General features: G+C 36.8%; 2 protein-coding genes across 3 annotated transcripts in view; both read right to left on the bottom strand.

The window, feature by feature from the left end:
* Positions 1-10,719, bottom strand: part of LOC139959682 (uncharacterized) — a 64,000-nt gene extending 53,281 nt beyond the window's left edge. Inside the window, exons 1-2 of one of the 2 annotated variants that reach the window (XM_071957479.1) lie at positions 10,211-10,719; positions 5,959-6,297 (exon numbers count right to left, since the gene is read on the bottom strand). In XM_071957479.1, the coding sequence (XP_071813580.1) occupies positions 5,959-6,297; positions 10,211-10,316 (445 nt within the window). In that variant the 5' untranslated portion in view covers positions 10,317-10,719. The remainder of the gene's footprint in view (positions 1-5,958; positions 6,298-10,210) is intronic. The other variant, XM_071957478.1, reaches the window with a different exon arrangement.
* A 1,559-nt stretch (positions 10,720-12,278) lies between these two features.
* LOC139960446 (autocrine proliferation repressor protein A-like) lies at positions 12,279-26,211 on the bottom strand. The gene is made up of 15 exons (XM_071958809.1): positions 25,902-26,211; positions 23,103-23,217; positions 21,936-22,004; positions 21,319-21,367; positions 20,971-21,090; positions 20,681-20,761; positions 20,207-20,296; positions 19,142-19,271; positions 18,718-18,835; positions 17,933-18,020; positions 17,191-17,229; positions 16,435-16,523; positions 15,464-15,557; positions 14,634-14,699; positions 12,279-13,240 (listed from the first exon to the last, which is right to left on the bottom strand). Exons 1-15 carry the CDS (start codon positions 26,098-26,100, stop codon positions 13,121-13,123), a joined length of 1,467 nt encoding a protein of 488 aa, XP_071814910.1. The 5' UTR covers positions 26,101-26,211; the 3' UTR covers positions 12,279-13,120.
* Between the last annotated feature and the right edge of the window lie 371 nt (positions 26,212-26,582).

Genomic DNA, 26,582 nt, shown 5'->3' with positions numbered 1-26,582 from the left:
TATAAGCGTTTCATCGGCATTCTTGCAAAATGAACAAAGTGGAGAATTAACCATTTTCATTTTATAAAGCAAGCTATTTATGCCTAAAATACGATGTAGAAAACGTAATTGTAAATATGATACTTTGGGGTCATTCACAGCCGTATAAGGCAGCCTAAAAATGTTATTCCAAACTATTTTCACTGGAAAATTCATAGCTTGCCACTTCATAATAGACGACGGGGGCGTGCAGAGACCAGTAATTAGCCTATTATAAACATTTTTGGTTATTTTATGTGTGCGCATGCACATATTAAAGTTATTTTCACTCATTGGGAGCAAAACAGAATCATGGTACCCCCTCCAATAACTAGGAATGGCGTGAATAATCCCAAAGTACGAAGTAAAAGGAAAATTTCTAATATATATTTTCGCTTGAAACGTGTTATATGGAATTACCGAGCCATCATTTTTAATGAAATCTTTCACATGAATTGTTCTGTGATTTAAAAGATTATACTGGAAAATTACTTTATTGTTAACCAATATATGACTGTTGTTTAAAATGATTTCATTACCATAATTACTGTCTGGATGAAAAATTAAACTCAGCCCAAGCCTCACACACTTCTCTGCAAAAAATATTAGAAATACAAGAAACTGCCTCCTTATTGAAATTACATTTAAAAAGAAAAGCACCACCGAACTGTTTTAGGTACAAATCAAAAAAAATTTCCAGTTTCCTCGCTGAGGGGCTAAATACCGTTTTACCCAGCTACAGTTTAGACTTTTAATGAAAGATTCAATATCTGTCATTTCAAAGCCACCATTAACTTTCTTATTAATAAGGGTGCTCCGTTTAATCTTATAAGGTTTATTGTTCCAAATAAAATTATACAAAATTTTATTAACCTCTTTAATGAAACTAAGAGGAGGATTTGGTGTAACACTAAAAAGAAAAACAAGTTGCGAAATGGCCAAACTCTTAATTATAGTTATTTTACCAGTTGGTGTTAAGTCACGTTTTGACCACATCCCAAGTAACTGTTTGAGCCTGGATAATTTGGGAAGATAATTCAACGAAAAGAAATCTTCATTCTTTGTAGTAAATGTGCCACCAAGATATTTCACGGGACCAAGATTAACATTAAAACCACACTCATGAAAATACAAGGGAACCCTTGAAACCATAGCACCCAATGGAAAAAAGAATGATTTGCTGAAATTAACTTTTAAACCCGAAGCGTCAGAGACATTATTAAGAATGTTTACAACCTCCACAAGAGAAGCGTGTGAACCATCTAAAATTAAAACAGTATCATCGGCATATTGTGAAATTCTAATTTCAGAGTTACTTATAGATATACCCTTGATACGACAGCTTGTTTTAACCATGAATGTGAGAAATTCTGAACATAAGATAAAGAGGTAAGGACTGAGTGGACAACCCTGTCTTACACCTCGAGAAATACTAAAATACTGAGAGAGATGACCATTGTTAATAACACAAGATGTGACGTTCTCATAATAAGTTCTAACCCACCTAATAAAATTTGGACCAAAATTGAAGAATTTTAAACTTTGATAGAGAATCTCCCAATCCAAACAATCAAAAGCCTTTTCAAAATCTAGAAACAGAAGAGTACCTGAAATATTGTTGATATTACAATGATCAATGAGGTCTAAAACTAGTCTAATGTTCTCACCGATGAAACGTCCTTTTAAGAATCCAGTTTGCTCATCACTAATAATGTAATTTAAAACACGCTTAATACGGGTTGCCAAGCATTTGGCTCCAATCTTGTAGTCAGTATTTAAAATTGCTATAGGCCTTCAATTTTTCAAATATTGTAAATCTTTTGAAGGCTTTGGAATCAAAGAGATTATTGCCCTGCCCTGTTCATCGGCTAAGTGTGTACAACTGAAAGCAAAATTAAGAGAATTAACTACAAAGTTACCCAAAATGTCCCAAAAATGTACATAAAATTAAACTGATAATCCATCAGAACCGGGGGTTTTATTCTTATGCATGGACCCAATAGCCTCTTTACATTCATTGATGGAAAAAAGACCCTCGCACAAATAACTCTGATCATCAGTAAGACTCTTTTGATTAGTACAAACATCATCAAAAAACGAGACAGGAGAAATATTAGGACACTTAGTATAAAGTTTACGATAAAAACTAACAGCTTCACTTAAAATATCCTGACAATTTGAACCAATATGACCATCTTCATTGCGAAGCTGTGATATGTTATTATTTACCTTATTGTAACGTTCAAGATTAAGAAAATACTGTGAATTTTTCTCACCATATTCACACCATCTAGCCCTAGAGCGAATAACCATGCCCTGACATTTATAATCATATAACATATCTAAATTGTTTCGCAGATCTGCTAAAGTGCTATTTAAACGTTCAAATGGGCAGATAGTGATTAAACTTTCCAACCTGGCAATCTCATTTACTAGATAGTACTCATACCTGTTACGCTCTTTCGCACGAATGGAAGAATAACGCATACTAAAAGAACGGATGTTCACCATAACAGCCTCCCGGAGAACGGAATCATTCAAATAGGAATCACACGAAGCAGTTCTGTTAATAATATCAGTAATAGAATCAGAATAGCACAATTCTTCTAAGTGTGAAACATTTAACTTCCAGTAGCCACGGCCCCTTGGCTCAATCTTACAATTAATAGTAAGAGTAACGCTAGAATGGTCGGACCTAAATATAGAAACAATGTCAGCTGCACACACAGTTTGAACAATGTGTCTAGAACACCAAAAGAAATCAAGTCGACAGTGAATAGAATTATCAGAAGAATGCCAACTGAAAAGCCGGGCGTTGGGATATGCGTAGGACTTGTGATATCTTGAGAATTGCAACACTTCAGCTCTGTTACATGTAAATAAACAGTTAATAAGGTGATACAAAACTGCCCGTTGTGACTAGCCTTAACTCAAGTTTAAAAATCGTTCTGATCATAACTGTTGTTTGCAGAGATTGATGAAACACCTCAAATACTGTAACTAGACCGTAATTAGTTGTTCTTTTATTCTGGGCTTTAATGTTAATGAACTTAATAAACGACACACTTAAAAAATACAACCAAGACGAAGCCATGTGCGCAAATATTGTCGTAAGTACTGTACTACTGCATTGCATCCTGAACTGGGATCTCTCGAGGCAGAAATTAAAATAATTTAATTCATGTCATGCCTAACAAATAATTTTCATATACACATTTGCTCACCATGATAATATTTGTACCAGTTTAATTTTTATATAAAAGTCCCTAAAATTTGTTTCAATTAATATTGTCTTAAGTCTCTACGAATGATTAATGTATTGTATTTTACATGTATATGCTAGATACTAAGAATTGTTTAGACCACTTTCGTCCAGGCTAAAACTGCTTATCAACTGCAAAATGTTGAATTGCCGACTTGCATAAACTGCAGACAAACTCGTGAAGTGATAACGTGTGGTACTGTCTGTGGGGAAACGGCGCAGTTACCACAATAGTTTGCTTACAGACAATAAAAGAAAATCAATAATACCTCTTCAGATTTTCTTGCTTGAAATTCATTATGATGGAATATCTGGATGCGATGACGCCACCCAGGGGTGCATGGGGGGTCACCAAATTTAATCTTATTCCCCATTCTCTGTTTCCCCAGTAGATTCTTGTGAAGCATCTGGCAAACTCCCTACATAATTTTGGCTTCAATGACCCCAGGGCATGGAGCAAGGTGCAGTCCCCTTCCTAAATCAGTAGGGAAATTTAATCCTCCGCCCCCCCCCCCCCCAAAAAAAAAGCCAAAAAATCACCTACTTGCGGTTATACTGATTCGGAACCCAAAAACGTTAGGACTAGCCTTTTCTAGATGCATTTTTTGTGCTTTCAAGTTTCTATGTAATGTAATGATAGGCCTATCTTATAAATCTCCAACTTCCAGAGGCTTTTTGGCTCATAACCTCCATCATTTCCCAGAGATACTTACATGACAAAGCAGTTCAAAATAATTACCTCTTTCTGACTGGTATACTATATTTGAGCTTGAAAATCGCTGTCGGAACCTTCTCCCACCCTAACCTACCCCCAATCAAAAAATATTCTAGCTTCTTACACCTGCGATACTGTTATCACTAGGTTCGATTTCGTTTAAATTATCTGACCCAACTCCCTGTGAAAATTTTTCAAAAGGCCGTCGAGTTGTCTATCGGGATAGATCATTCAGATTTAAACAATAACAATATTAGAGATTTGCAAAATAAAAATATTTAATAAAATATGCAAATTCTTCAATATTGTCTGGGGTAATGTCAAATATTGCACATTTATTTCTTGAATTCCTAAAGGTGTGATTCGTGGTAGGGAAATTTCAAAGTATTTTCCAACATGGTAAGTGAGTTTGAAGGATGCTAACGTGTTCATGAATTGAGAGCTACAGACACGTCGTTCAGAGTATGATATTTGTACGGCTTGTTGTGTCAGCAAAGGTTGTATTGCCTGTGAAACTTTATAAATAAAATAATTAAATTGTTTCTTAAGTACTGCAAAACGAAACTTTTGTTGTTGACATAACAGGTTTATTTCAAAACCATTTGTGGAGGTATTCTATCTGCCCCCGCTATTTCTGTGGCTTTCCGACTTTAGTTGCCTGATTTATTTTTTGATTCTTTTACACAATTAGGTCTATATACAATGTTTACATTATTGTTTAAAACTTTTTTTTTTCATCAAATGAGAGTGATGCAGTTCTACATATGACTTTCAAAGTGTCCATGGCAACTTTCTGAGATTCTATCAATGTGTGCAGATTGTTCATTGCTAATTGTTTGCCCATGTACGAATTCTGCACGTTTCACACCTCTAGAAAGTTACTACGAAGTTCATTCACCATACATCTGAACTTGGGAAACCCCAGTTGAGAGCCACGAACGAAATTTTGTATTGCTACATGATTTATAAACAGTTGAACACATACAAAATGTGAACTTACAAATTATATTTTGCAAGTTTTGCCATACATGTTATGTCCACATTACATGATGGAGGTCCAAGTACATAAAGGACTCATGTAGTTTACAGCATTGGCCTACTACTGGTACTGTTCATATTAAGAACTGAAATCGTAAATACACAGTAGAGCTCTTGCATGTGTGATCAGGCTATAGGGAGAGTGATTTTCGATGTTCATGTATGATTTATAATTGCTATGTAATACATTTCATTGGGCTTAGTAGGCATGCTGAGCAACAACACACACATACAAACAGATATACATGTGTTTGATTCAGGCTTTGTCATCGACAATGGTAGAGTATATTTTCAACTTTGAACACAATTGAGGTCTTGTTTAGTTATTACGTTAAGACTATGTTTCTGTTATAAACAGCTATATATATATATGGTTAGTAGAATTTCTGTATAGGATAGTTACACGTAGACAAGGTTGTGTACTAAGACGGCGATACGAGAGCGCTTGTAGCTTGAATGGGGGATGTTGTATTGGCAGACAATGCACAGGTGGTAATGAGCAAGGCTTCGAGATAAATGTCTTGGCATCTCGCACGAACACACGGTGCATCTGCGAGATCACGTATAAAACGAGTTGGCTATTGCCGATCTATAAGTTAAGACTTACCTTTTTAGTTCACTTCTAACTCTATTTATGGAAACTAATATTGCCCTTATTTTTTCACTGATTCCATCAATGCATTGCTTCTGCGCTCCATCAATTAGCTTTGATAGTATATATATATATATATATATATATATATATATATATATGAGTTCGGTCATTCTGTGGTGTTAACATTATACTTGTTTTAATAAGTTGTATAATTATTGCAGGTTATGCACATACAGTAACATACAGAGGATAGAAACAAATTCGTTGTTACAGAAGGAGTCAACGTTTGAAATAGATTTTGCATATTTGAGCTTATTGTATTAAACTCACCATTAGCATGCAGGAAGATAGTAATGATGGTAGTATTCTCTCTATCAGCCTTCGTTGCTGTACAATTGAAAACACCAAATGTATTGTTTTTAGCAGGGGTAATGGAAACAGAATATCCAGCTGTGTTTGGAGGAAGGTCTGGAATCATGGTACCACTCACTGTGGGGAAAGGGTGACCTATGCCATCATTGTTAGTTCTTGTGTTATAAGCTCTAATTGAAGTCACATCTGCATCCCCATCTCCTGCTCCAAGATAACACTCAAAGTGAGGAAGAGGCTGAGTCAGAACAGATCCAGAATTTTTTGACTTGAATGACATCACAGTCATCTGAACCTTATCTGAAAAAAATAACAAGATTACAATTATGAAATATAAATATATTTTAAACATCTACTAACTTCCATTTCTTCCTAGATACACCTTGGAAAGTTTACCCCAGAGTTTGTCACCCACTCATTGCTCAAAGGTCAATATACTTTCTCATATACTGTAATTGAAGCAATTATTTGCGTTTGCAAAACATTTACGTACATTTCAAGTGAATGTATGAGGTCAGGTATAGAGTTGTACCAAACATATACCATTTCTGACCAACAGAGATAGGTGTGTAGATCAAGACAGAATGGGCAGTCATAATTCAATCAACCTCCTGTAACCCAAGCTGCAAGACTAAATTATATATACTACTGTTAAAATCATGATTCAGCTGGTTCAATCTGCATTGCTTGGATTCAGATCCTTAGGTATATATGGTAATTAATTCTAAATAATAAGGGGTTAAAAAATGTCTTCAAAAGATAGCTGTGATGACGACCTCACTGATTTAGCTTAGTGGTTTAGTTCTATCCTTAAGCATGTGATTTCATGGATGGTTTCCGCCAGAAATATAAAAAGAATTAAATACTTATAAAAGTCAAACTGCTCAAAGCAATGTGATATTTAACTAACTTCCCCTATGCAGTAAAGCCTAATGTATCATTACACTCACTGAGTAGGATAATCCACAAAAGTGTCTCAACATACATAATTGATGTTTACTTGTTTAAGCATAGCAATTTTGGCTATTTACGTTTAGGCCTTGTAGATTAGAATTGGAAATGAAGGTATATGAGAACGCGAGCGCTCACACTAAGGGAGTTAATCGCCCTTGCGGCCATCGTTTCCCATCTCCCTAACTCATCAACAAACCTGCACTTTCAGTCCGGTCCTAAGTCCATGATGTTGGCTACTTGTATTATTATGAGTGGAATCGACATATACTGCTAAACGAATTCCAGGAGAAAAAGGTAATCAAGAGAAAGGCAATGGTGTACCGCGAACTCCTTAGATAGCTGCCATTGTTTGAATCAAACCTTCAGAAACTATTTGATGTGTATGTGTGCACAACATGTGCACATGCAGGTGTACATTGAAGAGGTACTGAGCGGCCCTGTTGTATCAACATAATGTATATGACTACGTTGGAAACTAGTAACAGCTTAATTCAAAAGCAAAACAATTAGTCCAAGAAAATTTCTGCGAAGTTGTCCGTATTCAACAAAGAAATAAGTGCCATCTGTGCCAAAAAAAAAAATCAAAGAAGGAAAGAAAAGGGTAACTGCCCGACGGGATTATTTCCAGGTTCCGAAATCACTACCCGGCCTCCGTAAATATCGGCCAAAACAAGAAAACAAGAAAAAGAACAATATCGTTGGATATCATGTGCAAAACGTAGGCCTATCATAGGCCTACTTTGTGACTATGTCTAAACTTCCTAATGAAACAAGCTATAAGTAGACTTCGTTTGCATGTTTTTATTTGATTTTGAAATGAAGGAAATTCATTTCATATTTGTGTGTTTTCTGTTTTTTCCAGAGATTCTTAAGTCAACCCAATCATTTAATTATATTTCCAAACATAAGAAAGCAGGACATTTTCGCCGGACACATGGCGGAAAAATTTTGTGTTTGAATATAGAGCCAATATAAACCTGCATATATATGTATTAATGCATATCCACATTGCGATAAAAAGTTTAATTTAGTGAACTTGAAGCAAGTCCAAATCGGATTTTTGTTCAACAACCAATATCAATGGTATTTAACTTTGTGTTGAATGGGTCACTACTTTCATGTACATTATGTACGGATATTTTGCTTGTGGTGATTCTTCACGAAGTGTAGGCTAGTGAAACTTTTAAGGAAGCTCAAAACTGAAATAATAATGTGTCACTTTATACACATAGCATAGCAGAATCTTACAGGATTAACTGAAAAGAGAAGTAAAAAGCCTAAAATTTACAAGGAAATTGAAGTGCTGTGAGTCAAATCACTATACTGCTTTAACCTTAAATCCTTAATAAATGCAATACAATAAACTAATATAGGCCCTCAAAAGGCATGCGTAGTTAGAGAGTAGTTCGAGTACAATTCAAACAAACAAGGTTAGGCCTAAGATGCAATTGACCAAAATGATTCACTCACACCTGAACTGCCATACAGTGAAGTAGCAACTGATGCTGAGTTTATACGTTGATAATACGTATGCTACGAGACACGAATCGATAGTGCATGAGCGCACATGGTAAACAATATGTATTTAGCCCCAAGACAATAGGATTCTAAAGGCCTTAAAAGTAGCACACTACAGTTATAGTGGAGGGTACAGCGTCTTACATATTTTACTGTACATATGGACATACCAGGGTACAATACTACGGAGAGCGAGTGCACATGTTAACAGGCCCACGAGAAAATACACAAAGCCACAGTAAATATATCATCATAAACATTTGTAACGTTAAAGCTAACACTACCAACATATGGAATGCATACACTATGTCTCCCTTCGGGACTGAATCCACTCATGAATTCTTCGGAACAGACTAGCGTGGTGGATCCATAACAACACATGTTTTTTTTTTTTTTTTTTTTTTTTTTTTTTAACAAACGCTGGGAAGCTGATACATCAGCCACAAGGCTCATCGAACATTAAGGGACGGTGACTGTAATATTACATTATAATGTGACCGTACGGCACTGTGCGGAAGAATACGTGCACTGTAAGCTAGCTACAAACTAAAAACTAAAAACTAATTGTGCGTAAAGATGTGACTCATCACTCAGCTAACCAACTTGCAAAATCCAGTCGTTCGGTTCAAACGGTGGGGTTTTGTATGCAACCTATTAAGCTAATGGGCTCTTTCTGGGCACGATGTCTGTAACTATGAATGCACAGGACTACCATGAAATCATAGAGGGAATTAACTCAGCAGAAAATTTTGAGAAACCTTTAACATGAAAACCTTTAACCATTTTTTATCATAGTAGTAATATATACAGTAGACTGGGATAGTGATCCTTACCCATCAACATCCATGGCGCTACTGTAATAACTATCTGTTAAGATCTCACTTCTAGTCACTTTTTGGCAAAGATATACGATATGTTGGAGATCAGTTTATCATAAAAGCAGTGGTTTTCATCATTCTTCTTATCTTATTATTATTATTCTTATCACAATTTATTCTCAGTCAGTTGTAGTGTGGGTACATATATATATTTAAGGTGCTATAGGATGTGAAATATCATTTAATGCATTTCTACTTGTCCAGGTGTCTATACTTCAAACCGTATGTGCACAAAGCAACAATACTTGCCAATTACTGCATGGTGGCCTTAGTTTGAAGTAATGTGACCGAGCTGCATGGTATCCCCATGCGGGATATACGAGGGTTAAGGGAACAAAATTGATCAGACTCAAAATGCCATTGTTCTATATACAAGAATAAGCTAAAGGCAAGGCATTTCGATCACAGGGCTAGCCTATTCTTTTCTTACGTTATCCTACACTAACGTTAAGTATCCAATTCATTTTAAATTGTTCTTTCAGAATCAGAACTTAAGTACTTAAAGGGTGTGAAGACTCGCGCACAAAGATACGTCTCATGCCGGTAATCTGACCTAGTTTCGAATGAGGCGTAACAGAAGTGTTAGATACCACCATCGATCCCATAAATTACACACAAATCTTGCCGTCAGTAATTAGACACTAGTGTACAGTCAATACATACAGCTACGGTCAATACCAACAACACAGTGTACATAACAGGGATGGGCATCTCAGGTCTAGATAAAAGATAACTCGGTATCACGTTTCATAACTGTCTGCATTTTGTAGCGACGTAGAAACTTCACTTGCAAGCAACGGAAAGTTCACTATTTCAGAGCGCGGTACGCGGTCTGGGGCGAGTCTTCATTGCCTTTAACTTACCTCTTCGTCCGCATGTTCCCGTTTGTGCTGCAGAATACCGTAATATGAAGCAGATCAACATCAATTGGAGACCACCTGGATTGAGACTGAGTGTTTTAAAAAACATTTTAGATTGATTTGTAACCTGGCCTCCAGCCACAACTTAGTAACCTACCCCGAATGAGTCAATAACAGTATTGCTAGACGTCTTGGCGACAACGCAGGCCAACAATAACTTAGACCATGCAGTTACAGGTAACACCAACAATAAACTAAGTTAGGTTACGTGTACTTGCGACAATGTCGGTGGAACTTCGGTCTTCCGCTTTATGTTAGTATTTCACTAACTTGCATTTGGTAGTTAGTATAGGCCTATGTCGTATTTAGTTGACTCTCAACATGGCAATACTGACTGCACACTGTCTACAAGGGAGTGACAAAACTTTGGATTCCATGTCATTGTGGGTGACACAAAGCCATATAAATTGAATATACAATCATAGAGCAGAACATAAGAACTAGAGAGCGGACTCATAATACCGCCGACGCATAGCCGCTGTGCGGCCATGTGGAACCGTCAGCCATTATACCAAATCGGGCAAGACACAACGCAGTGTGTGCGCATGTGTGTACAAGCTGTATGACCTAGGCTAGCTTAAAAGGGTGTAAAGACTCGCGCAAAAAGAAATCTGATCTAGTTTAGAATGAGGTGTAACAGAAGTGCAAGACACCACCATCGATTCCAAAAATACACACATACATAGCTTGCTACCGTCGGTTATTGGACACTAGCGTACAGTTAGTAAATACAACTGCGGTCAATACCCACAGTACAGTGTACAGACGATACAGCGATGGACATCTCAGGTCCAGCTAAAGATAAGAAGGTATCACGTTTCATTACTGTCTGCATTTTGTAGCGACAAGAGAAAACTTCACTTGCAAGCAACGGAAAGTCAACTTTTTAGAGATGGCGGCACGCTGTTTGGGGCGAGTTTTCAATGCTTTTAACAAACTTTGGGGGATACGTTATCACGTTTTTTTTTTAAAGTAGGAGAAATGATCAGCATCTCACGTAAAGAAAAAAAAAGGATTTAAGTTTACCGTCATGTCAGTAAATTCGTACGAATTTTTCCAAAGAATTTAATCCGGAATGGAATGGTGACATGTACGTTAAATTTCCTTGATCCACAGAAGAAATTATATTACACTATAGGCTAAACATATTACGAATAATCCACATTTTTCAAGAAAATTATCCTCATAGAAATTTTAATGAAGTGATTTTAGGTGTACTTAGGTCAAAATCTGATAATATTTTAGTACAAAGATTACATGTCATGCAAATTTCAGGTATGATTCATCATAGCATAAGAAACCCAATTTGTATTTTAAATAGTAATTGCTCTCTGACTCTAAGTTTAATCAGTTCATCTCTTGTTGGAATATTTACAGAATAGATCACTAAAGGGGGAGAGTTCAACCTCAGAATATTATGATAAATACACATCTCATTTCAGAAGTACAACATTATTTTTTCTTTTAAGTTTATACTAAGTAATTCATTGTTCACAGTTTGTATCTTTACATAAAGTTTCATTTCAAATCTTTCTCCATGTGTGCTATCCGTTTTGTTTTTTCTAATGTTAGGCACATTTTAGTTGTAATAGCTGTACTGCAAGTGAAACACTTGCCATAATATTGTTTTGATGTTTACACGTAACTTGCTTATTAATGGGATAATAACACTGGGGAGGGCTCTTCACTATAGTAACAGAAATACCTTCATATCCGCCCATTATGCCTTTCATTTTTTAAGTTTATTTGTCTATTCACAAGTCTACTTATATTATATACTATTTGTTTATTGAACAAGATTCACAAAAGATGATTTATAAGAAAGTGTTTACTTGTTGCCGTTTCAGTTTGTATATATATATATATATATATATATATATATATATATATATATATATATATATATATATATATAAACAATTATTTGTGAAGGCACTGTCATTTCAACACAGCAATTTATTAAAGTTAATACTGCTAAAAATAATGAAAAAAATGAAAAAAAGAGGAACAGTGACAGACACAGGTTTATTATTAGACTTTCTTTAACTATATCATCTCACAAGAACACTCCCTCAAATGTTAAAAATAAATTAAAAAATCACATAATTTTGATATTGATATATAGTAATAAGGCAGTGTGCACTGTCGAACATTTTGAGAGAGATAAAAAAGAATAATCAATCGTAACAAATTAGTAAAGAAATTAAACATTGCACGTTGAATCAAAAACATTCATAATCACAAAGCGGTGGCTTTCATGATTGTAAAAGTATCATATACATATCAAAATAAAATAACTATGGCAACTTTGTGAAGAGTTGGTACATGCAAAATTATTGGTAGATAACGCCAAGACTTTTGTACATGAACGCTCAAATGGAATTACGGTCGCTTCCCCCCTCTCACCACCACGCCTCCCCATGTTCTCCATCTATTTTCCTCCTCCTTTAGGGTATTTGATGTAAACGATCCTATCTCATCGAGTTCTTATAGTTGACATGCATCTCGACTGTTTGTCTGTGGAAACACTGACATCGTCACAGTTAGTCGTAATTCTTATAAGTAAATGCAGTTCCATTAACAAAACTATGAATTTCGTTCGAATATATTCCTTCGCAAACATGAACATGTCCATATGGAAAGGCTATATAACTTTAAGTGACATAGTCAACACTAAATGAACACAAGTCTTCGATAAGTAAAATTACGTACGTTAACGTACATTATTAGAACATTAAACGGTATATCCTGGCAGTAGGTTGCTATATTTGATTACGTAAAAATTGTAGATCCTTTTTTTTTAATAGCAGAGTATTTTATATGAAAATTGACCCTGCCTTTAATATGTAATGCCTACACCAATACCCCTACACACCCTTCACCTTTGCATTGTGGGAACGGAAATACGTCAGGCACAATGTTAGACTCTGACGTAAATCGAATCGTTGAACCACGTGGGCCAGGGTATTCCGCCTGTTGAACAAAAAATAACAACCATATAGGCTACCTTCATATTTTAGACTTAACTCTGCTTACAAAGCACAAAACACTTAAGAACAAGTATGAGTCTACAGCAAGGGTATGGGAGAAGGGGTGTTCGCAAATAAGTTTCTACTACTAGGCCAGAGATAACATTCTTTGGAACCAAATACTCAATGAACCTAGATTTAGTTAAAAAGTTAAAGCTGAAGGTTTACAGTCTTGTCTGGGTTTAAGACCTCCTCACACGACTTTACAACTTAACCTAGGGCCATTGGTATGTTGTCACGTACACCAAAGTGTGCACAATTCAAACAATATCTCCTGGGGCACCACAGTGCACCTCATCCACGTGTCCCCCGGGGGACTTCCCATAAAGGGCAGCCACAAACCGGTACACACAACTATATTTACAAGTTACCTCACAAGTCCCCATATATACATCTGATTGAAGGGCGGCAATGGAGATAAAGCGCTTTGCCCAAGGACACAACGCAACGATGTGACTAGGACTCGAACCTGTAACCCTTATATCACAAGTCCACTGCCTTATCCACTTAACCACAACGCTTTCCTAAAGCAATGTGCAGGTAATGTAGGGCGCTCAAGAATGATGCAGGACAGTAGCCAAGGTAGAGAAGGGGGAATTCTGGGGCAATGCCCCCCATTACGGTAATTCCCCCCTTTACCTCTTTTTCAAATTTATGGTTTTAGAAATGGACCCCTATGGTGGATCCTTGCAAATGACCCCCTCAAACAAAACATCTGCCTTCCAAAAAATCACTCTGCCCCTCCAAATATGACAAGTTGGCTACTGGCCTGGACTGAGGCTGCACTAGTACCCAATGGGTGCAATATTTTATGCCGACCGGATTGAAATCTCTCACGCCTGTATGTCAGTGCATGCATCATATTTGAATGTTGTTATGTGTTTGTAGGATTCTGGCGAAATCCTTTTCTGTTATAGACTGTATAGAGTAACTGGAACGTCATCTGTTACCATGGTTACCTTAGTGCAGCAAATTCGCATCAGGAATGATGATGAAATAAGTCAAACTATTAATAGTAATGAAACTACTTTTTTGGTTAACTTAAACGTTTAATGTAACTCTCAAAATAAAGTTAACCAAGTTGTCGTGTTCATCGACCTTTTATTTACATGAAAGAGTACTCAAATATTTATCTAAATTGTATAACAGCTATATGCTCTGAATACACTACGTTATTAAACACCTGATTCTTCCCGAAGGAGAGACAACATCTTACAGTGTAACATTTCACAGTGACCGTATAAGAATGTTATCGAAATATTTGTGGTATCTATAATATTTAGTAATGAGTTCCTAACAAAAATGTTGAATACGCCATTTTGAAAATCACAACTTACCACGACAAAGAAGCAAGTCCATCCAAGAACTGGTTTGAAAACTTCAGCGACGTAAGTTCCTTTGGACTGTTAATAGAAATACAAAGAAAAATCATAAAGGTGTGGCTGCTTTCAACGTTTTACGAAATGGCAGATACTATAAACAAAAGTGAAACATAAAATTTAAGATCTTTATTTTATTTGCGTTTGTCGAATGAGTGCGTATGTGTTTGTGTGTGTGTTGCACTGTCTCGAAAATGTTCCTATTGACTGTATACAGGTAACTTTATACGTTAAACTGACTCTCAAAAGTACCGGCAGCTAATTCGGGAACATTCTCCTTCTTTGGGAACAGTGCATAAAGGTTACCAGCCCACCCCTAATGACCACCTCTGACCCACCCTTGGCGGTTCCAGCAGTCACGAGGTGCCTGACAATGCAACGATATATCATAAACAAAGATTAGCTCGTGTATAGAACATCCGGGAATTGTGATTGTATACAAGCAGAACACTCGATTACATCCCATCGTGATTTCTACATAGTTACCACGGCAACACATATTGTCCGTGTATATATGTATGTACTTAATATATGTATGTACTTAATACCATAAGTCTAAATTTTATCCCGGTATATATGGAATGTACACAATTCAGATATAGGCTTACTTAATACAGTGACTCTAAATATTATCCTGGTACATGAATGTACTTAATATATACAGACAGTAGACCTATTTAATACCTTGACTCTAAATATTTTCCTGGTATATTGATTTTATCTCCATGATTGAACCACTTGATTAAACCAGAAAGGTAAAATAGTTTTTCCTCCATGATTAAACTTACAGGATTACTGGTGTGGAATGGTTTGTAAAGGACGGGCTGCAGTACTGGCTCGGTAGAGTTGATGGCTTTGGCTCGAACAAGACGGAAGTCACGCCTGCAGTGAAAAAAATGAGGACAAATTAAGGTACAAAGTTCAGCAAGTACCGTAACGAACTAGACACATGGTTGCCATTATCACAAATCTGTAAGAAAGGTTTAGGTTGAATTACAACTATTTCATATTAGATAGAATAAATTGAAATATTTTTTTCACTTAAATGCGAATGAAACATTCTCTACCATAGACAAAAGAATGATAGCCATTCGCGCATAATTCCTTCACATACAAGAGCAACTCATTTTTTGCGATCGAAGATGTGCATAGTTTTGTGATCATTACCATAAAAGTATATAGTTGCAATCTAACAACATATGGTGGATGAATATTCAGTTTGCTTTAGCCAATCCCATGTGTGTAAAAATAAATGGTATTTGTTTCAATTTCCGGCGAAGACAGACTGAGTAAGAAAATCAAACCAAGGAATTACAGTGTGAGAAAATCATACATTAGGTTCCGGAGTTTGGTTTACGTCAAAGTATATCTTTTCGTCAGCCAGTGAACAAAGTTAGCTACCCACCAAACAATAATTAATCACCCAGTGTGTCCAACTTAGATAGTGAGGGCTATCGATATCCTCGAGCTCATCGTGGACAGGGCGTAGCCATAGCAACCAACATGACGTCACATTCCAAACTGACCCCCCCCCCGTCCCTCCCCGTTTGTAGCCCAAACCTCTTACTGCAAGATTATGGGCATTTTAGCATGAAGGAGAGCTATTCCTGTTTGCGTTTCTCAATCAGTAAGAATTGTATGATGGTACTTTGCTGCACAAGCTTTCCCTTCTTCTTGCCTACAATCACCCCACCCACCCCCCCCCCACCCCTCTTTTCCATCGCCCATCCCGGTCGGCAAGGCAAAGGGGATAACAAACCTTTCTGAAGAGAGGGTCGTGGCTTGGTAGGCACGAACGGATATTGGTGTTAAATCAGTCAGGAATTTTATGATGCCGTGAGTTGCATTCTAAATCGTGAAAAGGGATGAACGGCCATGAAAGTATCATGTAATAACGAAGAAGGTGTTAATAGTGTATGCTGCCATCTACTTGACTGACGACTGACGCATTGTTAAAAAGTAATAAGTGATTGCTTAACAGTAACATTCACCAACATTTTCTCTTGGGACCGAGTCCACGGAAAGTCGAAATTGTCAATCCTTACTTAAAGTGTTAAGCACATTCTGTAAAAATAATAATAATAATCCAAAACAGTTAAAATGCAATATTTTGTTATTCATTTCTCTGATTTTTCTATCAACATTCACACAGGTGGTACCTAGCTCTCGTGATGCATGCATGAGAATCGCTTAATCTTTTAAAAGTACAAACCTAGAGGTGTATGTCATTTGTAACTCCTTCTTATTGCGTAATACTTACGTAACTGGCCATTGGGGGTATGATCCATAACACACTGTGCAATGAACAATATCGTAGCCAGAGAATGCTTGCGATATTAAAATGTCACAAAATTACCCTTTCTGTGCGAGATTCACATGGTTACCACTGGTCACGTGACTTATATTGTACGATGTTTTGCATAGCATAATTATTTCGTATGTTCCAGTATAATCACAACGAGTTATATAGCGTTATTCAAATACACAACCAATTAAAAATTTAAGTAATTTTCACCTCATATCGATCCCAAGAGAGTTGCGGAAATGGAACATTCTGTTGGTGAAAGAAAGGATGTAATCTATTTGACATAAACGGATATCATGTCAGTTTAGCTCTTTATATGAAAACAACTTCAAAGTCAGTTACCAAATGATGCTGATATTTAATCCTGTAACAAACCCAATTCTGAAAGTTAAAAACCATATTCATGCGTCGAGAGTAAATATTAGGAAATCAGATGCGTTAGGTTAATCATACCTCAAATCGATATATTACATAATATTAATTTCTTTAAATGATCCAGTTAAGTCGATATAAACTGCACGGTCATTGTCAATTAAAACCTGGTTTATTTAATAACAGTTTAAATTCACACGTGGCGATTTATATCGGTGTACATTTTCCGATTTTCTTTAGATGTCTATTTATTTTCACAGACATGGGTGATTTTCTGAAAACAGTGTATGTCCATCTCAGCTGGCATATATAATATCGAATTGGACTAGTCTCGTTGACGTATCTCGACTTCGCCCTCTATATCTCGTTTGAACCCTGCCGGTGTATACAATGATTAAAATTAGTATATGTTGACGTATATAATCACATGTATCCTAACATATAAATATCGATTTAAAATGGTATATGTTAAATCCAACAAACAGAAGTTGGACTTATATATTGACATACTGACATATAGGTTATAAACCAATTTCCCTTATTATGTTGGCAAAAATAACGTTTAAGAGGTTTCACATACTTCCATTACACTCATCATGAAAGCGGATAGTTCCTCCATTAGATTAAGGTTGTGATAAACAAATGTGTGTTCAGCGTTTGCGTGAATTCTGTAAAAAATAAAAACAGTTATTGAAATTACGTAATCAAATACGACCGGATACAATGTTAATGGCTATTGTCGTAATTACGTGTACATCGAGAGAAACAAAAAGGAGGTAATTTTAAACCAAAATAATGAAGGTATGAATTGACTGTGTTGTGGATGACGTCATTATTTCAAATTCTGTCCACTATTGTACAGGGGTACATGGTCAAAGAATTTAAAATGGAGAGGCCTTGTGGTAATTGAAGCTGACTCCCGTGTTGGGGGTCTGGCGGTCCTACCCATTGAAAAGTAAGCTTTTAGACGTCCAGTGGTGCATTCTGGGGCATATTGAAACAATAGTAGGTGTACACGCAAGGGATTGACAAAGAGGGGGGGGGGGGGCACTCCTGGACCCGCGATTGGTTGAACCCACTCTACATAACAGTTAACGATATCACTTATGATAGTCCGGGATTTTCAAATGGGATCCCCTCCCCCACCTTAGAAGTTACGATGCATTAAGTTATCCCACAATTAATCTCTGACGTTTAATTTATATCGGTTAGGTGAGTTACCTTTAAATTACGATTAAAATATTTCAAATTTGGGGGAGGGGTGTGTAGGTAATGATGCCGAAAACCCTCTCCCAATTGAACAATACCCTCCTGCCTATATAGGGCATTATAGAGCCCACATAACCGGTATGGGAAGTACCTTACCTCAAGTAAGTGGGCCCTTGCATGTCACTGTAGAAGTAGTGAGAGTCGTCCGGTAGGAAGAATTCGTCGCCGCTCGCTGTCACGACGTACTTAGGCATCGTGAGGCGGTCAATGTAAGCTGTAAGAGCAAAGCATGGAAACCAAAATGAATAAACTACCTTGGTTAATATTATGCGATAATCTGTAAATATATTGCATAGAAGTTCATTTCTCGGAGTCGATATACTGAAACATTGTTGGAAACACTGGTGTAATGTAGCTATAGTTTCTGACCAATACCCTTTTCGTTGCCCACACATGTCCCCCCCCCCCTCCCTCCTGCCCTTTCTTCTACCCGCTAAGAGACTCAGTATACTTAGGGTTCGTTAGTTAAGTTAGTAGAGAAAACGACTAGTATTTGGTCAAGTGCTGATGAGCTAATTACCATATGGATCTACAAGAGCCGCCATTTCGTCCAATCCAGGTGAGTCTAAGTACTTGGTGACACTCTCAGACCAGTATGGTTCAAATTCCAGAGTCCATCCTCCTAAACTTCTATAATGGTGATGTAGGTTCTAGAGAGGTGATACAAATGATGCAATAATGACATTGCAAGTTTCTACAAAAAGCCCTCCCCCCCCCCCCCCACTATTTTGGGGAAAGTACATCCGATTGTCGGTAGGAAAAGGGGGAGAGGGAACCCGAAACTAGAACATAACCAGCGATAACAGAATCGAATGGTGGCTCAGAAATTACTCAGCTTGACATGGTATAATGAAGGTTTCACTTTTTAATGCTCCTGGCCTGTATTATAGAATGCTCTTTAAAAGCATGTAGAGATTACGTCCCTTCCCTTCCTCCCTTCCTTCCTAAGTTTTCGGCAGTCTATAATTGTTTTCTGGGAGAGGACCCCAGACCCATCGTATACGAAAGTCTACTTGGATTATTGGGTCCCCTGAATTTTTTTATTTCTACAAACGCCTATGTATTTACCCAAACTAAATTTCTAAGCCATGAGATCTAAAACTTAAGGAGATTTGGTAGCATCATTGGGTCTGGGAAGTGTTCATTTCGGCGATCTGGGAGGTATATTTGCCAAAAAAAAGCCTTTTACGCTACGCGCGAACCCATGGTCGCGCTCCGCTTTGATTGTATCAGAGAACAGACACGCGTCCCCACCATTATCCAAGACTAATCTGCGCCCATGACCTGGCATATCCTGGTAAGTCACCAAGCCACCTTATTTTTCAGCTTACTGTTGCCTGGTGAGCATGGCAGGTTTCATTGCAAGAATGCTACCTATATAGGCTTAGTTAGTCTTATACCCTTATCTGTTGAACAACATCTTTAACAGTATTAAAAATAAACATGTATGTAAGAATTTAGAATCACTTACTTTCCTTGGTTATGATTTTGTTATTTGGATTCGCGTTATACAGTCATTTCTATATAGGCCTAATGCATTGTAAATATAGTGGTGTTTATATTGTGTACATAGTAATATACTCACAGGTTTGACATTGAGACAATCGAGAACAATGGGCATTATACCAATCACTCTCTTGTCCATTGCACCGGTCGTCCAGGTTGTCCACCCTCTCTGAAAGAAACAATCCCCAATGAACGACCGATACATCATGATGGCAAAAACTGATGTTTTAATCTTATATACAAAGTGACAGGAGTTAAGTTTTGAAGAAATGATTACCAAGGGAGATTACCAGATGAATTGTAATTTAATGCATAGATACCTATACAGCAAAAAAGGGAACTTACCGGTACTCATTAAAAGTAAAGTATGCGCACCAAAATGTGTTTGCCTTTAATTTTATGGAACAGCAAAGTATAATAATCATATATGTATACAATATGCAAATATGCATTGTTAATGAATCGTAATGCTTTTTTTTACATGCATATGTGGAAAGTTTAACACTTATAACATAAGTGATTAACCAATTTCATGTGTTAGTAAGTTTTTTACCTTTGATTCTCCGGCTACGAAGAATTTGCTGATATCTCGGTTTATATATTCTGTGACTGTGTCCATAGCACGAACAACGGCCTGTAATGAAAACACGAATGACTTCAGTATATAAAGACCTGCAAAATATGACCCATAGACCTGTAGTGCAATAGCGCCCCTACATGCTTCGCCCCTGCAAGCTCCCCCCACCCTTCCCCCCCCCCGCTTTCTCCTCCCTCGTTCATTCTTCATTCTCGTCACTCGTGATTTAGTATCAGGAAATTCTCCTTTTGCGGAACGTTGGTTACCTTAGTCATTGGGAAACGTAGCAACCAGTTTGGTTCGTTCTGTCCGCCTTCTATAAAATGGCGCCAAGTGTAAGCGATGATGTCATCCTCGTAACGGCTTAGGTTGCCACGGGGATCGTCCTACAAGTCATGAAAGAAACAAATTGATGGATTAGTCATTCATTATATGCTCATGTTCATCTACAGACAGATTCAGAAGACAAATTATAAGATAAGTTATAACCTTATAGCAACTGGATGTCTTAAGCTCATTTCTTTTTCAGGTTTATCAGTTTTATCATGCAATAACGCCAACTTGAATCGAATGGTCTGCATTACTGTTTTTAAGTCATAATATGGTGTACTTACTGGAAATACTATGGGTTGATTTGGAACTTGTCTAATAACAGCGCCAACTCTAAACGGAAAAGAAAAGAAAAACATTAGGATATCACGGATAAGTGATGTACTTTGGGAATTCTCTGCTAAGGAGCGTCTGGAAAACATGTTCTATATAGGGTTATGACCCTAAATGTTTTTTTTTTTAAAATAATTAACGCTTTGCACATGCGCAATAAACAGATCCTTCGTTAGGCACGTAACTCCGTGACTGCGTATAATCGTCGTGGAGCTGTATACGCCCTCCGCCTCAATAGGTTGTGCCGATTTCCATTTTTTTTTCGTGGAAATATACTAGTTTTACCCGTTTTACTCGTTTCGATTCAGGGCCCCAGCTCCACCGCTTGGATCTATGTACTTCTCACATGCGCCTGTCCGCCCGTACCCTTCAGCCCTCCGTTCGCTTAGAATTCCATGCATGGAAATCAGTAGAACAGGAAGAAGATTTAATATATATTGAAATATTATCTAAGGCATGACTGTGCCCCTACACATCTCCCCCCCCCCCCCCGGTTTTCCCATTGCCCTTCATGACCACCGAACAAAAGGCGTCTTGAAGTTGTCAAGCCGCCGTGCATGAAACTTACATTCCAGTTTGTACAATTGATTTGGTTACAAGCATGACCTCGTCATCTTTTAGTGGATCCGGTGCAGCACTGGTAGAAGAGGAAAGAGAATAAGAACCGATATATTTTCTAAATATTAATATGCAAGAGTAATTTTCCTCAGAAACCTCCATATCACTCTGTCTGCAGTGTGCACGAGGAGAGTCAAAATACCAGATAAATATCTCCATTAGACAAACATAGTTGGGTATGCATACAGTTTTAAGATAGACCGACATTTTTATTGTAACAATAGACCTTTGAATGTACATTTACCAGAAACGTCAAGGGCAAGGTCGGGCCGGGGCCCTTATGTCACAGGGCCCGCATTTTGACTGTTCATATTTGCTATGTTTTCCCGGCCTCCTCCATATTTCCCAGGGCCCTACATTAAACCCGGGCCGTCGAGTTTTCATGCCGTGACTCCACCCCCCCCCCCTCCCCCCACCCTACTTCCGATTCTCGTCAGGCCTGTGTATTACCAGCATATTTGAAGCAATGTATAACCATAAAACTATTGTGTGAAAGAATTCCTAACCCATACATTGTGGGAACATATCAGACAGACTGGACCTACACAGAATTAACACTTTGCTGCACTATGAACTAGCCAATACACTATATATGCTATACTACATCACATGTGCCACACTATACTACAGTACCATACACTTTACTACACAAAACTCTTTGACCGTCGGATGCACCGACAGAAAGCAAATTTCTTTCTAATGTAATGTTACTGTAAAAGGTGTGGATTGAAAAGTTCTCGTAAAGACATGCATGCTTTTCTAGTGTATTTAATTACTCTTATAGTCATAATCAAGATAATATACTTTAGGTAAAACAATAGAATAATTTAACAATAAAGTACCAACAAATACGATGTATTTATATTAATTTCTCGTAAATGTATTATGATAGTCAGTTCTACGAAGTCATCTTAAAAATGGGTTATAAAGTTGTTGTCCATCCACAAAAGTATATGTCGCAATCTCATAATGGATCATGATATCTTTATTGCTACGTTATAAAAAACATACATAAAAATAATACTTTTTTTTAATAAGCAAAGCTATTAAGTAGTGACAGTCATTAAACGAAAATGGTTCACAGAAACAAACAAGAAAATTTTGAGACTAATCGTACTAGTTCTTGTTGCTTCCTCCTGTTATCCACATAAAGGCTGTATCGGTGTAGTAGAGAGTATCTGGTACTATAATGTACAGGTAGTGCCACCAAACTGGCTGAGAAGAGTCCTTAGCTGAAATTATATAAAAGATGGTATAAACTCTCATTTTTATAAACAGGAAAAAATATTGGAAAATGAAATTGAACGGATAGCTTCTATAACGTTTTGTGAACAACAATCTTGGTGGTGTACTCTACAAAAGAGATATGAGTCACATTTCGAGACTTTATGGGGAATTTTGCTAAAATCTTTCCATATTTTTTCATATCAGCTTAACCATGTCATATGTATACCTATACCCATCGATTGTAACCATTTAAACAAACTTCCCTTCCCTATACACACACACACACGCATATATATATATATATATATATATATATATATATATATATATATATATGTATATATATATATATATATATATATATATGTATATATATAAGAATAATAAGAATATATATATATATAAACATACAGAGGTAAACACAGCTTGTAAGCAAATATTTTTATCGTTCCCAGGGTATAGATAAAGGTAATTATAAATAATTTTTAAATCAATAATATATTATTTTAACTACCACTACTTAGGTCGAACTCCAAACACCAAAGTTCAACAGAAGATTAAATACGATTAGCTAATCAGTGTGGTTTAAGTAATATTATTATCTTGATCCCGGGTTAACCAGTTTCAAAAGAAAACAATCACTTGATTAATAGAACCATTCGACCAACCATTTTACAATTACAATTCAGTTTATACCCAATCATCTTAGTTTCACTTGTACAAAAACCTCATCCACACAATAGTACATGCACCATGGACCTTATTGGTCTAACATCGTTCATACTTATGACCTCAATATTGGACCAGAATCATGAAAAACTATAGAAAGGAGTTTTGTTTATCCTTCACAGGGGCTCGAGACCAAAATATGAATTCTTCGCAAGCACAATTTGTTTTTCAAATACAGTCAAATCGATTCAGTAATGTTTGTTAATAATGTATATGTCCATTCCGAGAGCTTCTAGCATATTTGGCTTATTTGACACACGATACTAGCTGTGTCACATGACACTACGGATAATATTAATAGTCTGACATATGTTACTATTTTCGTACGTTATTGAAAGGAATTTAATAGTTACTATTGTTTGGTGTATGTTACCCTAGTTGTTTTGTTATACAAACCTTGCAATGTGTAAGTGTCTGTTTGAATTGCAGTTCAATATTTTCAGGTAAATATTGAATATAGTCACCTTTTGACCACTCTATTCGCTACGGTAGTGACTTTCCTGAAAGGACACTTTCAACGATAATTTGATAATACACAATGAAATTCCGGTTTGCAACTTTATTACCATATAACTGATATTACTCATGCAGTAAGTTTGTTCATACAGTGTGCATTCACCAAATATGGAAATACGATATTTGCATATTTACCGCATGTTCACATGACATTGAGTACATGCACGCAGTTTATACATGAGGTATGCATTCTGCAAGTAAAGTGTAGTCGGTAACTAACGACATGCATACTCTTGCACGCTTTGCATGCACGCGTATATCATGTCAACACTATATGATGTTATTTTCATGCATACTGCATATGTATACTCACTGCATAAATAATGCGTCGGTATGTGTGTATGTATAAATATACTCTATGTGTGTGTATGCAAGACAATATGCTCAGCGCAGTAACATAAGGTAAAGCGTAAATTCATGTAAACTGTGAATATAAACAAAATGTAACCACTGATATCGTGTATCAACCGCACGTAAATGCTCTCCACAAACCAAGCTTCTTTTCCAATTTTCATTTTATTTGTACAAGCAATCGAATGCTGTAAGTGGTATAAGGTGACAGAATTAAACAACAGTGTGACTTTGAAAAAGTAAGGTAAAAGAAAATAGCTTGTTGACAACGACAAAAATACACGCATAAGAAAAAGCAAAGACTATGGTAAACTTAACAATATCTCTTTCACCATTATTCCTGTGGTTAGTTATTTCTCAAACCCATACAAGGTGTTCTGCAATATTCACGTGCATAAGAATCGTGCGAGTTAAATAATTAAATGCATATATGTAAATAAAGGATGGTGTCACATACACAACCATCTACACCCCACCCCCGACCCGACCCCCTCACTCCGACCACACATATATACTTGTTAATGTCGTCTGGCCCTTAGTTGACCGTTATATGTGCCAGGTATACTATATCAAGGCACATAGAACATTACATTGGTAATGAGGTCCACATGCATTAGCCTGTGATAACTGTAAACTGTATTGGCATTGGATATCATAAGCTATTTGTAACGGTGATTGTCTAACCACAACGTATGAAATAATAATAATACGTCTGTGTGTACCGAGATACCGTGATACCGAGATACCGTGTACTGTATAAATCGGCTATAAAATGGAGAGACGGTGTTCATAATCTGTCTGTGTGTGTGTGTGGAGAGTATGAAATATGGTTACATAATCAGATATTATTTTCATGTGTGGGATCCAATTCAACCCCCATCCTTATCCCCCTCATTCCCCTTATCCCCTATGATCCCCTTTACCCCCCCCCCCCTCAACCCATCCACAAGGCCGTGGTATATGTGGTCCATATACAAGTTTTTTTACATTTCAATTTTAATCTAAATTAAAAATTGTTCAAATTTTCTCGCTTAAATATTTTATCAAAATAAAGTTACTGGATATAATTTTCAATAATTTATAAGAAACCTACCTGTTAACCATATCTGTGACGTCATATTGAGAACATAAGCCGTAAATTCGCCCTCGACCCTTCGGGTGCTTTCGGGAATCACTCGGTAGGTATAGGTCGGGTCGGGCATAGCGATATAGTCGTCAAAAGCATTTGGTTTTGCTTTTGAGACTAAGATTGCCAGAAATGATATCAATAAAAGTTTGCCAAGCTGAGCCATGACTAATATTCTCACAATGGTAAACTCTACGTTATAAGAACTTCAAATAAAAGATGGTTGCCTCTATATTATCAAATATCATGTGAGGGTTCTAGCCTAAGCAATATATATTCAAACACTGTTGAACTTCTACCTGAAAAGTAAATAGACCATAAACACAAGTTTACACGGATACCTATATGTTCCATCTATGTCTTTGAGACAATTTATATCGAAGATCGTGCCGCCTTGAATGAAAAGTACAACAACGGTGGTTTTAATCCATCTGCAGAAAAGGTATGGCTAGAAATAGTTCAATAAAATACCAACAGTTTAAAGTGATTTGACTTTAACTTAATTTAAGCTTGCTTTTATAACATCAATGTGGTCTCAATTTCTCCCCCCCCACCTCCCTCCCCCCCCCCTTATATGGCCCTATATAAAGATAAAATAAATGTTTAGTTGTAACGGCACTTCCATACTCCACTATATGTATAGCACAT

This window comes from Apostichopus japonicus, chromosome 19 (genome assembly GCF_037975245.1).
Source record: "Apostichopus japonicus isolate 1M-3 chromosome 19, ASM3797524v1, whole genome shotgun sequence".
Classification (NCBI taxonomy): domain Eukaryota; kingdom Metazoa; phylum Echinodermata; class Holothuroidea; order Aspidochirotida; family Stichopodidae; genus Apostichopus; species Apostichopus japonicus.
The sequence above is the reverse complement of the archived record's forward strand: the minus strand, read 5'-3'. Positions and strand labels throughout refer to the sequence as shown.

Bases quoted from the DNA above. Each gene is read 5' to 3' on its own strand.
- LOC139960446 (XM_071958809.1), bottom strand. From the start codon at position 26,100: ATGGCTCAGCTTGGCAAACTTTTATTGATATCATTTCTGGCAATCTTA. The intron at 22,005-23,102 runs GTACGATTAGTC...CTCTTCTACCAG, and splicing joins GGAGGAAGCAACAAGAACTA to TGCTGCACCGGATCCACTAA. The intron at 21,368-21,935 runs GTAAGTTTCATG...TTTTCCGTTTAG, and splicing joins TCAATTGTACAAACTGGAAT to AGTTGGCGCTGTTATTAGAC.